The sequence below is a fragment of the Centroberyx affinis genome, unplaced genomic scaffold (genome assembly GCF_046629955.1).
Source record: "Centroberyx affinis isolate AG114_WGS23_722 - 3 ecotype Tasmania unplaced genomic scaffold, CSIRO-AGI_Caff_v1 ptg001735l_1, whole genome shotgun sequence".
Classification (NCBI taxonomy): Eukaryota; Metazoa; Chordata; class Actinopteri; order Beryciformes; family Berycidae; genus Centroberyx; species Centroberyx affinis.
The window spans coordinates 110,207-125,807 of NW_027280140.1; the positions used below are offsets into that span (position 1 = coordinate 110,207).

At 40.8% G+C, this 15,601-nt stretch overlaps 1 protein-coding gene across 1 annotated transcript; it reads right to left on the minus strand.

Annotated features, from left to right (window-relative positions):
* Nucleotides 1-2,378: 2,378 nt before the first annotated feature.
* Nucleotides 2,379-15,197, minus strand: map7d2a (MAP7 domain containing 2a). Its single transcript, XM_071528864.1, has 16 exons — nt 15,158-15,197; nt 11,827-11,922; nt 11,616-11,693; nt 10,645-10,808; nt 10,065-10,161; nt 9,102-9,191; nt 6,546-6,634; nt 6,322-6,437; nt 5,717-6,123; nt 5,463-5,610; nt 5,170-5,350; nt 4,875-4,982; nt 4,706-4,756; nt 4,440-4,479; nt 3,030-3,726; nt 2,379-2,782 (listed from the first exon to the last, which is right to left on the minus strand). Exons 1-16 carry the CDS (start codon nt 15,195-15,197, stop codon nt 2,524-2,526), a joined length of 2,661 nt encoding a protein of 886 aa, XP_071384965.1. The 3' UTR covers nt 2,379-2,523.
* Nucleotides 15,198-15,601: the final 404 nt, after the last annotated feature.

A 15,601-nucleotide genomic window follows, 5' to 3' on the forward strand; every position in this document is an offset into this window, starting at 1 on the left:
AATATTATTTTTCTATTAACCTGGTTGTGTATATTTGCTTTTCCTTAAATTCAGTTCCTTTTGCATATATCAAAAGCATCATATTAGTCAATGTGGAACAGCAATTTTTGAATAGGCAAAGTATACACCACATTGTAACTTTCAAATACTGTAGGGTACATGGTTAATTAATTTAAGACAACTCATACAACTCTGTCTTACTAGGCTATGTACTGTCCACTGAAGGTAAATGTTTAGTCATAGTATGCGTGACATGAACATGTGCATTAGTTGGCAACCTTGTTTACAGGACGGTGCAGCAGGTACTTGATGCATTTTAAACCAGGGTTCAAGTGTTATGGCACACACACTGCAATGGCCTAGCAGGAGGGATATACAACGAGCATGAGTGTCCACAACCAGAAAACTGCAAAATGGTCAGTACAAAAATGTGGTAACAGCTAGAACAGTCCCCCATAAGGCATACTCAAATTACATTAAGACATCACACAGAAAATGGAAACGTTCAATCATCATGGCAACAATCATTTGAGGAACTATGTTCAAGAAGTTAAAGAAACCTAATGAACATTCTCCATACAGGGACACAGAGGGGGTTTCCCTTACAAGATGGCTACGGTTTAAGGAGAAAAAAACAAAACACCAAACTGCATCTCTACAGCTAGAGAGCTTACTGTGAAAGTGCCCTTTAACTGATTAAGCAAACATCCCTGTCTGTACACTGCAATCTTGCACTTCAACAGCATCCCGCAAGATGTGCACTTGATTGGAATCTATGTATATTAATAAGTCTAACAGATTAATACATCCATCAGCCTTGTGCCTTTGAAACCCTGAACTAACTAGGCTACACATATAGGTTTTACAAGAAAACTTTTTATTACACTCTGACATAAGCTGCTCAGCTGTCACACATTGAAATAGCATTTACTCAGTATAACATATACATATTTGAATTGTTTGAACAGCAGTGCAAAGGACCTGTAGGATTAAGTATATGTGCAAAGCACACAAGAATGTAATCTAATGTAAATAATTTTGTTCGTCATTTGTATGTGAATATAATCTATTATAGCCCATAGGGATCATTTGAAAATAGGCCTCTTGTTGTTGGATTAGAGCTGTTATGATGCAAGTAATAGGGTCAAAATGGAAGATTCAACATGTACATTAACACCACTATTTGTGTTGATGACATGCTGTGATGAGTGTTAACATTCAAAATGACAGCTTTGGACCCATCCTTATCACTCACCTACAGTAACAATAACAAAGTCCCAGTTAAAGGTAAAAATAAAGGGAATAATCTCAACAGCAAGAAATGAAAAATATGAACAATCCATCCCCAGACCCAGAGGGGAAGAAGAGTAAATGACCCTCCATCCAACATGGACACTCTCTAATTCCCCCTTGCTGTATTTGTATAAAATAGGACTAGTCTATTGGAGAATTTACACTATGAATTTTGCAGGACAAAGAGTCCCACTGGATTTCATTTTGCCAGACAAATTGATAGACTTCCAGCCAAATCAGTTACCAATGCATGCATGCACATGATGTGCTAAACAGTATGGGATAACATTATCTAGAAATAGCATTTTAAAGTATTGAAAAGTAGGCTATCAGGAAGATGAAATAGTCATGCCTTGCCCCACAACACTCTGAACTTCATTTAAAGGCTTAACTGGGCACATGGGAAGGCAGAGGTACACAAGTCTTCAGTGGTCAGAGCAGGTTTTACTCCAATCAGGGATCGGACATAGGGACCTAAGGGAGCTGTGCAGGAGAAAATCTTTACCAAGCTACTGTAGCTTAGCAGTAGTGTGTGTTCTAAAGGTCTATAAGATTCAAAACCCTGATATTTGTGTTATTTTGTTATCTCTTTATTACTCTCTCTATTACAGACACATTCTCTCCCTCTCTTTCTTGTGTGCGCTCATCTTACACATACACACTCATACACACAGTTCTCGTTCTACTTGATATTGCACATATCACACAAAGGTATCATAACAAGAATTGTAAATTGAACAATATCTTTGATACTCAAGGTCCATGCTTCATTGCTATGTGGACAGATCAAAGAACGTTTCAATTATACTGCAATTCATGTCTTACAGTGTTTTGAATGATTCAAATCTGTAGTCAGTTTCTCCCCCATCTCACCTCAGTCTGCAGAAGACACCACCAAGACATTTCCACCTCAGGCTCTGTCAAGAGATGACAAGGCTGTCTAGACCAGCTGTTCTCAGCCTCTATGGCTCAAATCCCATAAATGTAATGCAATAACACAGCAGCACATATTCAAAATGGTGAACTGTGACACCATGTAATATGTGTGTGTATACACAAATATGCAAACTTAAAAAATTGCTTTCTTGTGTCAACTCCAAGGCTGAGAACCACTGATTTATCCCGAGACAGAGTACTTAAGTGTGTGTGTATGTGTGTGTCAGAGAGTGACATAAAGAGAAAGAGAGAGGGAGAGAGGGAGAGAGGGCAAGAGAAAGAGAGATTAGTGGACTACTGGATGCTAAGTTTATTTGCGGATGGAGGAGACATCTCAATGAGCTTTGAATCTGACATGGGACTAACAACACCCTCAATCAGGTTCTTGTTGCAGTCGCCTATGTTGCCTTCAGTGGACAATTTGGGGTAGGAAATATTGCCGGTGAGGTCCAGCAGGTCCTCCAGAGCACGGGTGTTACTCATACTGCCGTGCTGCACTTCATTGACTGGCGAAAACTCTGGGATGGAAATCAGTTCTTCTTTAGAAACTGGGCTGAAAAATAATAAAATAAGCAATTACTTATATTGTCCAGGACTAGTTTTATTTGATGACCAAAAGAACCGGTACACTGAAAATGACAAGCTATCCAGTGATTTTAACTTGTTTGCAGAACTATCAAGCTTATTTTGTGATATTTTTAGTCAAATTAAATTCTATTACTGATGTATTTATGAAAGTATGCTTGTCAGAATGTTTACTAGTCCAGTCTTGCATAATACAGTTTAACCTGATGACTTACCTGACCTCCATGGACTGCACCTCATCACAAGACCCGGTGCCCTTCACATCTAGCGGTTCCAGCTTGATGATTGGGGGTGATGGGTGTCCCACTGACATGGGTGTCACAGAGGGTCTGTTAACTTTCAGCTCACACCCTCCTGCAGCCTTCCCTTCAGTTGTTGACACACCGAGTGTCACTTCTACGTTGAGGCTTTGTTGTTTTCTCACCTCAGCGGTAAGTTGACTACTCATCCGGGCACTTCCTTGACCCTTCATTTCTCCGTTCATCATGGCACTCTCCTTTTGGTTGACTTTGGCATCTGCTGTCTTTGTCAGCTCTTTATTTATTTGGTCAGTGGCTTTCACATTTGCCTGTGCTCTATCCTGCTTGTTCACATGGGTTTCCACCTGTTTCTCCTGTTGCTTGAGAACATGAGCTTTACCCTCTTTGTTAAGTCGGCTGCCTTGCTCTTCACTGGCCTGTTTGGTGTCCAGTCCCTTTTCCAGAACAGTATGTGTTGGTGTCACTTGATCAGTTTGTTTTTTAACTTTCGTACTCTTCTGGTTGTCCATCTGTGCCATTGCTTCTTTCTTCACCAGGGCGTTTTCCTTTTTATTACCCTGGACTGAGACCTGCTCATTAACCTGAAATTCAACTTTTTGGATTGCTTGCTCATTCACCTGATCACTAGTTTGAACATTCATCCTTTGTTCCCCTGTGGAGAACAAAAACATCACATTGTACAGAATGGTCCCCTAAGAGCAAGCACCAGATATCCTATCCAAGGGCATTTTCAAAAACTGCTAATTTTACACACAACTCCCATGGTTCTGCTCTTTCTGTAAATTAGCTTTTTAACATTATATTTTGCCACAGTAGAGGTGCCCTATCAGCAATAATAGTAAAGTCCTTGGCTATTGCTCCATATTCCACAAAATGTTTGTGTAGTTCCTGAGATTTGTGCCCTTGGCTGTTTTAAATGGTTGATGCAAAGGCAACACAATATAGCACTTTTTTGCTTGATGGAATTGAGTTGATCATGTGATTTATCTGTGGTCATGACATAGACCATGAGTAAAGTTAGATTCATTGTGAAAATAGCCAAAGACCTCAGAAGTAATTGTTCTGAACACGATATATGATCCTCCAAATCAAAACAAATATTGGAAAAACACTGCCACAACACAGCCATAGTGCAACTGAAAATATAATACTGTCGCCAATCAATATCTCCCATTAACAAACAGCTATTAATGGGTGGGATTGCTGCTCAACATGCTCAAATAAGTAAACAAATTCATCCCATCATGAACCGCACACATCTTCTTAGCATAATTATAGTTACAAGGCACAGGGAGAGGGGTGGAGCAAGTAGGGACAGCAAGCAAAGCTACGGTATTTGGAGGGTGACTGAATAACATACTGTACCTGGTGGTGAGACAGACTTCGTCTCCACCTGTTCCTCCTTCTGATTCAATGCAGAACAGAGATGATCAAGTCAACAGTTGTGGTAATCAGGACACAAAACCAAAGTATCACCATCAATAAAATTTAATCGTGACAACAATTACAAAAAGAGACAGAATTTAATAAATTATGGTTGAAATCAAGATCACAAAATTGCTTAAAAATAGCAGGCGCTTAAAGATAACCTGCTAGAAGCAGAGCAGAACAGCAGGTTTCTCTTACAGTACCTTCAAGTCAGCATCACCCTTCCTAGTTCTCTTCATGATCTCTTCAATTCTCTGTAAAAATATATCATTTGGTTACTGTGTGAACTTATTGAAAGGTATCAACATGTAACAATGAATGGCACTACATTCTAAACATTCTTTCTACTTAAGATGCTGTTAAGTTAAAAACCTTCTTCCTCAGTTGCCTCTCCTCCTCTTCTTGCAGCTTCTGCAGCTCTCTGTCTTGACGCTGGCGCTCTGCGTCCTCTTGAGCCTGCTCTACCTTGGCTTTTTCTCTCTGTTTGGATCAAGGAAATGTATTTGCAATTGGAAACTGTATGCGAGACAGAACATTTTACACACCATGCTAAAAATAAACATCCTATACACCTTAACTGATTTTATGTGTAACTAGCCATCACCATATACTCAAAAAATCCAATGCACATCAAGGCATTAGTTACTGGCTGAAAACGACCCCTGACCTCTTTGTCCATCTGGATCTGTAGTTCCTTTTCCTGCTCCTCCTGCTGTTGTTTCTCATCTTCTTTTTTCAGTCTGTGAGGATCTTCCTCTTTTTTCTTCCCCTCCTTCACATGCTGAGCCTTCGCCTCCTGCCGTGGCTGCTCCTGTGCAAGTTGCTTTTTGAGCTGCTCTGCCTTCAGTCTGATTGGCAGATGCACACACTCGTTAATTCTCACCCGTACACGCTCGCAGACACATATCACACATTCTGTATAAAGCCGCCATTCATTTATTTAATTTATAGTCTCCTCACCTTTCTTCTTCCACCTGTTCACGTTTTTTCTCTTCCAGTTCTTTCTGCGCTCGGGCCTGACGCCTACGCTCCGCTAGCAACCTGGTAGCCTCCTCTGCATTTGTTGTGCCAGCAGCTAGCTTCCCTGTGGGTGTGCATGGTGCCGCTTCTATCACAGATAGAGAGGAAGAAAACCTGGTGTAAGAATTCATCAAAATGTATAAACTGGATAAGCATAGAAACAAAAACTACACTGTCATTTCTATAAAGTCCACCTTTTCTCTTGTCTGCATCTTGGTCATTGCTTTTCAACTTCTTCTTTTCTAAGGTATCCACTTTGGGAGACATAGGGTCCTTTTTGTCAGATGAGTCATTTTTTTCAGATGTGTCACCCCTGAGGTGCTTATCAGACGTTTCGGTCTTAGAAGACTTGTTTTTAGTGATTTCAGTGTTGACCAAATTTTTCTCAGCGGATTTCTCAGCTTGTGAAGATGGATCACGGCTGTTGATGTCAGAAATCTTTTTCCCAGTAGTCTCAGTTTTGGATTCTTCACTGTGTTTTTCCACCCTCTTGTCTTCTACTTTCTTGTTGTCATCAGACAGGTTTGGACGATGTCTTGTAGGAGAGGAATGGTACTGGTGTACATTGCTAGGAGAGTGGGCACGCATCTTGGATGTCAGCCTGCAGCCAGATAGAAATTATTAGCTTCTTATCATTGGCAGAGTTAAGGCTGCTGTACGAAAGGAATGGAATTTAAAAATACTGCTTTGGAAACACCCCACTAGCAATAAATAACACATTTTAGCACGAGGAAACAAAAAGGAGCCCTGGTGAGCTCCCACCAAGAATGGGCCCTAGTTGACTTATGAATGATCTCACTTGGAGGTAGTAGGAGAGGCCAAGTGCTTGGTGACACTAGCAGGGGATTCTGCTCTTCTCACAGGCGATCTGAAACCTGGAGATGCAGTCCTTCTCTCTCTGCGCAGCCGCTCTTTCTGAAAGCACACGAGAGAAAATGTCAGTGTTAAGAATAAAATTAAGAATAAAAGATTTAAGAGTGATTTAAGAGTTCATCTTAAGTAATTAGGACAGACAGGTCTGACCTTAGGGGTGTTGGGAGTGGACTGAGAGCCGTGAATTCCTGCTCTGTTGTGGTCAGCTGGGTTCAGCGACCTGTGAGGGCTGCAGGGAGCTGCATGATGACAAACATCATGCATATCAAGACCAGATGATAAAGAATAACAAGCGAAAGAGGGATACTAACACAGAAGCTAGGGGACATGCCTGTGCTGCACTCAACTGTAGCCTACAGACTCATTTCTGCAGTCAAAGTCAGTTGGCTAGTACACAAAGACTGTTTAAGACTAAGATAAAACAGTACAGCTTGTGATAAAGTCTGCTGCATTTAAAGCCACAATCTTGAATTTCAGTTGGCCATATTAATGTTATGTATATCTGGATATATATCATATAGATTCTTGAAAAGTTTGACTTTTAAATGGAAAAGAAGCTTTTTAAAAAAAACCGCTTACGATTACAAACATTACCAATGTAACCAAAATGCAAGAAAGATCTATAGCTCTAACATACTGTCAGATATTATATCAAAATTTTGTAAAAAATGATTTCAGTTTGGTAACCGAAACATATGCAGACCAAGCTAGTAGTGGAGCAATATTGTTAATGAGAGGCACCACACTGCAATGGCAGATTGGAAAATAAAAGGAATACTAAAGCAAGCATAAGCTATTTTGTTATTTTGTTGCATGTGTGTCATCATAGGCTACTTTGTGTATTTCACTTTGCAACAGTAAAACACTGCATGATTACTTTTATTAAGATTAACTCCCATTCGGCTCCTTTGTCCCTGTGGACTTTCTCCAATTGAGAAAATCAAAATTTTGATTTCCCAATGCTAGGCATGGCTGGGCATACTGGGAAATTGAGCAAACCCCCAAAGCCTTGGCATCCACTGTCTTTAAACTACCAGCATGATTGCTTTGGCTTACAATCAGATATGAGAGGGTGTGTGGATGCCAGAGGTGGTAAGTCAAAGTCCAATCATGTAGTGTTGTTAACAATTAATCATAAACACCTTCACCCAGTCCCATGTTTGCTGTGACTTATTGACTGCCAAGCATTTATGGCAGAGCAGAGTCTGTACGCTTCCCTGCGGTGTGGTGCAAGGACACACATGCCAGCACACTGGGTATGAACACTATCCCAGGATCCTGTTCACAACATGTAGCCATTTTTCTCCTGGCACACCCAAAACACAAACACTTCACAGCAACTGAAAATATACACAGACCTCACACAGACTCACAATCACAAAAGCCAAGGCCCTAAACACAGAACACATACTACAACTCCAAAAACAGAACATTATTTCTATCCTTGAGAAATACTGCCATGCCGTCTCTTGTCACTCCATCACTAATGTGTCAGCATCTCTGAAGAGTTACCTCAGTGGGATGGCTGTGTCTATGTCTATTTTAGTGCACATATTTCTATAGTAGGTCATGTATGATTAATCTGAATGAAACTGTTCTGGGGACCCATAGTCAGCACCACTTAGTTACTTCTATTTTAAAAACCAAGTCTAAAAATTATACTTCTAACACGTCTAAAAAGCACAAAAAAGTATCTCAGTGCATTCTGGATCATTCTTTTCAAGTGATTTTGACCAAATGTCAGTTTGCAGTCATTGACACTAAGAGATGAGAATAATAGCCCTGCATATCCCCAGGGCAGCTAATCCTGGAGGTTGACTTCTGTGAAATGTATATGGACATGCGCATAATAGATTCTCTACCAAAAAGAAATACGGTACACCGCATTAAGATGGGGTGGTGGAGGGGAGATAATGGAGGAGTTGGGTGGTGGGGACCTCGAACAGCTGTGAAACAAAGAGTGCAAAGCAACGAAAATGTCTTCCCACCAACAAGACTCAGGCTATGAATTAGCTGGGGCCTGTGTATTTCCTTATTGTCCTCTTTTTCTTGCATGGTGGTCCGCTTGCAGTGTCATACTGCAGAGTTCGCCTCTACAAGAAAGGGAAGAATGAATGTCCCTCCAGGACATTAGGATGATGAAAATGATGTAGCATGGCTCTGCCTAAAATTAGGTTAGATTATAATTAGACCAGCATTTCTGGATGAATGAAGATTATTTAAAATAGAGATGTTAGTTGTACATGTCATCAACACACTATAGGCTGCAGAAGGTATTAGAGTGAAATCTGCAAATTGATCCCCCCCCCCCCCCCCTCTTTGTATCCCTAAAGCCTGTCTCCACAGTATATTGCTCTAAGTCTTTCTTGGCTGAGTATGACTCCTACCACATAAAATCCACTGCAGTAGAGTGCAAACACACACAGCGCACACTGACGGCTACAGCTGGACATACACAAAGATATATCACATTGCACACAAGAGAACCATTAAAAATTCAACCACAGAGCAACTTGCGCTTCCCACACACAATTAACTTTTTGTTTCATTCAATCTGCATGCATTATGGGAAATACACATTTGCCTTTGGTTTGAGTTGAAACACCAGCCCATCCAAAGGCAAATTAACACTGTGATGGTAACTGTGGGATGAACAAGAGGGGAGATATTGGGAGGGGAGATATTGGGGAGGGGACTTGACTTTACCAGATTCGCTGGCAGCAGGAAGGGGGGAGGCAATGCCATGGGAAAAGGCGGAGGCAGCAGAGAAAGGGAGTGGGGCATTCTCACTGTCACCTATAGGCAGCGGGCGGAGCAGAGCAGAGCAGAGCAGACAGAGCAGAGCGTTATGAACAGTTTACCTGAGGACTTCCTCATCCAACTGTGTAGACCTGGACTGGAGTTTACATACCAGCAGGGATGTAGTGATGTAAACTATCTTAAACTCACTGTACACACATGGTTTGAGTCTAGTAGATCAGTCTGATGTAAGTTAAGAGTATACAGTATAGTAAGTAGAATCAACTCAGTTATATGAAAAAATAAACCATTAAAAGAAAATAAAACACACTTTTTATTATTCTACATCATTTTAAGAATATATTTAATTTTTTGATCATCTACTGGAGTTCATAACTGGTCTACCTTGTCGTAGTTTACTGCTACATCACTACATTCCAGTGTGGGTATGTAACCGCATCCCATCTCTGTGGGAAACCAGGAAGACGCACGTATTTATGCCCATGCTTTCCTCAGCAGCCAGGCTGCAGGCAATGATCAGGCCAAGAGAAAGGCTCTCTTTAACACACACACACACACACACACACACACACACACACACACATACACACACGCATACCTACACCATACTCACACACACACACACACACATACCTACACCATACTCACACACAAACACAACCACACTCACTGTTTGTGTAATGGTATCTCACAGCAACATAGCAAAATGCAATCCTTCTGAAGAGAAAAGACAAATTTCATTACACATCCTGCTGCTGCTCAATTTCTCATCACCCATCTGTCACACAAACCATGTCTTCATCCATGCACTTTGTTATCATTCACACTTGTCTACATCTCCTCATATCGCCTTCCATCCTACCTTTATCCAATACAAACTCTATTAGCATCTACAAAGTCTATTCCTACCTGCTCCTGTAGCACACCCCCTGCTCCAGCGTTTGGCCCTCTGCTCCAGCTGAAGGCTGCGCTCCAGTGAACGCTTCATCAGGGCCTCCAGCCGCTCCTGGACAGTACAACATAGATAGAGTGTTTAGATTCACTGGCGCTCCCTTTTAAAGCCCCCTGTATTGAAACACCATGTCACCTCACCACTTGGTTTGTTTACATAGTAATTTAATTAAAAATGTTTCTTTGTTCTTGCTCGGAAGTGTATTGTGTGAACCTTTCATAACATGAGATTTTCATGTATTCTGAGGCTGTACAGGTTGTGAAAGGTTGATTTACATTTGTAACGTTTGTTAACACTGGAGAAAAATACTGCTATACTTTGATTTACAATGGGTTAAGTTCAGTTAAAAAATATATTTTCCATTTATGTCAACCTCTTCAAGAACATCCATGAATTTCATATTCCTCAACACTATCATCACTGAAAACCTGCACACACATGCATGCAAATTAGATAGAACTACTCTGTGTGTACATATTTAAATGGAAAGAACCAACACTTGATTATAACTTCAAATCAAACTTAAACTTGACTGACCCGCTCTTCCTCAAGCTGCTGCCTCCTCTTCTCCTCCACAGCAGCTCTGCGAAGCTCCTCTTTCTGTCTCTGCTCCTCAAGCCGCCTCCAGCGCTCCTCCACTGTGCGTTCGTACTGCAGCCTCGCTCTGCGCTCCTTCTCCCTGATCAGCTGCTCCCTTGCCGCTGAGAAAGACAATTAACATTAACAACAAGTTTAATAGATAAAATAAGTGGGACAACTGTCTCAATGTTTTTGCCAGTATGTTATTCAGCTAATGCTTTGCACAGTTCAGGCTAGGTGTACAGTATGAACATAAACAAGTATCTCCCAGAGTAGAAACAACACACCCAGATATTTGGCCATTTTTCAATAGCAATTTGTTCAATAACTTCTAATAAATTCTCTCACTATTACAACAACTTATCTGTGTTACAATGAATTTGATTTTGAATTTCGATCCATACCCGAGAAATCACAAAGATACAAATCCTTGTGATGAAGAAGCAAATCCTGGAGCTACAAGATTAACAGTGAGTGACCTGCTACTGTGGACGGCTCCGGTAACGTGACATTCTCTAAAGTGACACAGCTTACCTTATCAGGAAACCAGTGAACTTGAAAGGAATTTCCTACTAGCTAGTGAACGCTTCCATAAGCAATTTCAATTATAGAGAAATGTGTAACGGAAAAAGCAATCTTCCAAGGCAACTGCACTGAAAAATAGCCACAGCAGGAGCAGTAACTTACGAGCTATCAGCTGGCCTATAAAGGTTAGCCTACTACCACAGGTTTTTCAGACATGCACAGTTCAGCAAGGACCTAAGGAAAATACTGCAGTCTCTGTAGGTGCTTGCCCTTCTGGCAAGCCTAAAGAACTCAAATGAATGTGAAAGTTCAAACAAAGCTTCTATGAGTTTGCAAAGTCAGCCTCTCACGACTTGTAAATGTGCCAACATTTGTCAAAAACAAAAAACAAGTAATTCGCCTACCCAGGCTTCTCTCCCTCTCCTCACGTCTCTCTTTGGCTAAACGCATCCTGTCATCTGTCTTCATGTAGCCTTCCACATCTGAAAGATAGAGAGAGATGTGAGAGATAAAAAGGCAGTGGCACTGGAGGCAGTGCAGCCAAACAACAGCAGAGAGACATGAATCTTCAGTAAAGGTAGTGGTATGTGGATGGAAGCTAACAGCGAGACTTACATGGTTTACCTGTGTGGTTGTTGTTGATGCTAGTTGGCAAGTGTAAAGGGGATGGATGCCCATTTGTCTGTGGCTTCTTCTCTGTGTTGGATGGAGCTGACATCACCAAATGTGAAGGAGAGAAAGCACACTCAGCTTGAGTTGAAGAGGAATGACATCAGCATCACAGCATTAATCTGCAGTACTGCTTTGTTGCCAGCAGGGGGAAACAGTTGAATGTCTTCAGCTCTGTGTGAGGCTGCACTACATCAAGGTTGAAAGCACTGTGTTGCAAAATGCCAAGCAGCCCATGCCAAGGACGAACTGCAGCAATATGCGGAGGAATTGAGGGAATTGCCCTTGGTATGATAGTCACCGGATATATGCTGAATGTCTCTTTCTGTTATCGTTGCTGTGCTTTTGTTATGGTCCCCTGAAGCTGCTCCAAGTCCTTAACATTCACTGATAACAGTGCAGCCATGATTCACATTTTCTTTCACCAAAACTCTAGATATGCAATACCATATTATGCATACTACAATATGTATGTAGTATGCAATAATCAAAATCATTGTATAGTAAGAGTGCTTTTCATCCAGATGAAGCCACTGTGAAGGAGTGTGTGAAGGAGTGAGTTGCGAGGCACAAGCTGGAGAGGATTACTCACTAGTTTTTCCACCAGATGCTACTCGGGCTGGAGAGCTTTGACCATTGCTGTGAGATTTCTTGTCAGGAAGTAGATTGATTGATGGAGGTGCCATTGCTTCACCTAACAGAGAAAACAAATATTCTCATATTAATATCACCAATCACAGTAGTTGTAAATTAATGGATCATTTTGCTGGTACGGCTAAATACTATGCAGTGAATGTGCACAACTCACATTTGAAACCCACACATACAGTATCACATATCAACTCATATACTGTAATAAACAGAAAAATAGCTACCTAATGTAGAGAAAGTATGCATAGGGCTTGCCTCTTATTGAACAGCTTTTTTATGGAAGTAAAATGGGCAGGATACTTTACTGAAGCTTCGAGATGAGGATTATGGTAGTTGCACAATTTTGCAGACATAAATGGTCAAAAATTAAATCAACAAATGTCTTAATCCATGTGTTAATTCCTTAATACATTCAAAAAACCTTGGACAATGTTCAGCAAATTTTAATGAATCGTATCTTGTACAAGTTGAAATAAATTAAATAATATGTATACTGAATGTTGATAATGGTAAAAAATAAAGGTTAAAATTGTTTTAGCCACTGACGCCTATTGCTGTTAATTAATTTAGGTGAGCAATTAATATTAGTACTCAATTATTAATTGAGTACTAATATTAATTGCCTATTAATGTACCAGGCACATTATGCTTGCTCTCCCACCTCACCCTCTACATAAAATCAGGCACCAAATATAGGACCAATTGGACAATAGGAGATATAAGAAAAAAAGGACAATAAAAACTAGATTCTTGCATTTAGGCTATATCTCGATATATTCGGTGTAATCTAACTTAGAAAGAGTCTCTCACCTGCCATGTGAAACACAGTAGTTAAATTTCACAAATTCACTGGATAGATTTGTGCACTGTAGGCTAAACCGGCAATAAAAAGTCAATTGCCTTGCTTCACTTGATGAAGTGAATTACTCTCTTTGCAGTCAGGACTTTTTATAATGCAGTCATTTTGAGAAACCTGGCAGACAAGATTGAATCCCTCTTACTGTGGATTGGCTGATGTCAGATAGAAAAGCTTTGCAAATGCTTTCCTGATCTACTGGCTTAAGATTTTCTTCTTCACAGAAAAATGGCTTAACTAAACATAAATCAACAAGAAAACCACCTTTCACTTATCTCGTAAAATCTGCTATTGTGTGTCGTGTGCTTTGTTCTGCTTCCTTGTGTTTGTCTTAGATCATTCTGTTCTGTAGCTGATTGTTGATCAGTTACATCTAGGTAGGCTCATTCTCTGTAAAGTCCATTGAGACATGCTTGTGATAAAGGGCTATGAATAAAATAAACTTGAACTTGAACAACTATTATTTTCCATTATAATCTATTTCAGTGATCTCTTTAATTTCTGGTCTTTAAGTCATTAAAACAAGAAAAAATGTTAACTAAGAATTATGTACTGTTAAATACATGCTCAAACACCCGAATAATCAGGGAAAACAAACTATATTGAGAAAAGTGTTATGGCAACGCTGTTATGGTGTGGGGTGCATTAAGAATTCACATACCCTATAATATTTCTTGTTGGGTCAATATCTGTGAACATAAACAATGTTCTCACAGCCACAGCAAAACTAAAACTGTGTGTTCAAGATGCTAAAATAGAGACGATGAATGCTCCACTGACAATGAACTGAACACTGATTTTCCTGTATCCCTTGAAAATAACCCCATGTCCCATCACAGTCACATTGCATCCTTTCCCAATACCAAAATCTCCTCTCTCATTTCTGACAATATAGGAGATTCAAGTAAACGTCCACTAATACAAACCTAACCACTGCTGTGTATGGGAATAACTTTGAATATTGATATTCAGTGATATTTCCCTGTAAGTCAACTTGACCTCTTTCAGGGAAGGATGGGCAGGGTAAACACTAACATCAAGTCAAACCCAGACTTCAGTAGAAAATGTTCATCTTCATCCTGTGATGAAGCATTTCCACCCTGATGGGAGTGGTCTCTACGCACACAATGCCCCTTTCCACAGGGCACAAGTGATCACAGAATGAACATTTGAACATACAAATTATGTAATCCTCTGGCCCTGTGCCACAGCCCTCTCAGTCCAATCTAGTCTCAGTATCCCAACCCATTTTTTTTTTAAGTCGCGTCATCAGCAAAAACGACAACATGAGCATTTTGCTTCGGAGTGACTCTTGGTAACAAAACTGAGTTCCTTTATGTGAAAATTCAATCACACCTTGGGCTGTATGCAGAAACACTCAAAGAGGCCTCAAGGCTCTCTAGTTTGTCTTTTTATCACTTTAATTCATACGAATAACCACTATAGCCATTCTATGTTTATTTTAAAGAAAACTGAAAATCAATCAGTTCATCTGGTTTTTACAGCATCATATGGGCATCTTGGCATCCCGTGGAAACAACAGCAGCATAGGGAGCTTTTGGGGGGCAAAAAACCCCAAAACAAAACAAAGCAATTTGTCCAGTGGATTGCCCTCTGAGCACAGGCTCAAGTGCTACATCAAAGCCGTATAAATGGTAGTTGCGTCATTTGTGAATCTGCCATGAAGCGCAGCCCAAATACAACAGAGAGCCCGACAGTAGGCTCTAACAGCATCATCTGTAGCCTTGCAACGGGTTACATCGAGCTTACCTGTTATTACACCAGGCGTTGGGTGGGCTGTCTTCGCCATGGTTCGTTGTCACCGGCGGATTGCACTCAAATGTATGGGAGCGCTGTCACCCAAAACACTCTGCAGCGATTCAGTGTCAATCCAGCTACCCGTTATCGCACAGGTATCCGTTTTCCACTAGCCCAGCAATATGCGCAGCCCCCCCCCCCCTTTGAAGGCCAAAAATAAACCACTCAACTAGATACTTTGAAGGTCATTTTGAACGCTAGATGATGTGAAAAGAGTATTCAGTGCCAGGATGGATGGAGGGATGGAGGGATGGAGGAGAGAGACGGGGCTCCTCCAGGATGATGGGAGCAGGGCTGAGCGGAGATGATGCGCACAGAAACTGTTTCACCGACCACACCACGCATCGCCCTGTAGGCCCGCCCCGAGTGATAAATATTAACACGTTACCGGTAGAT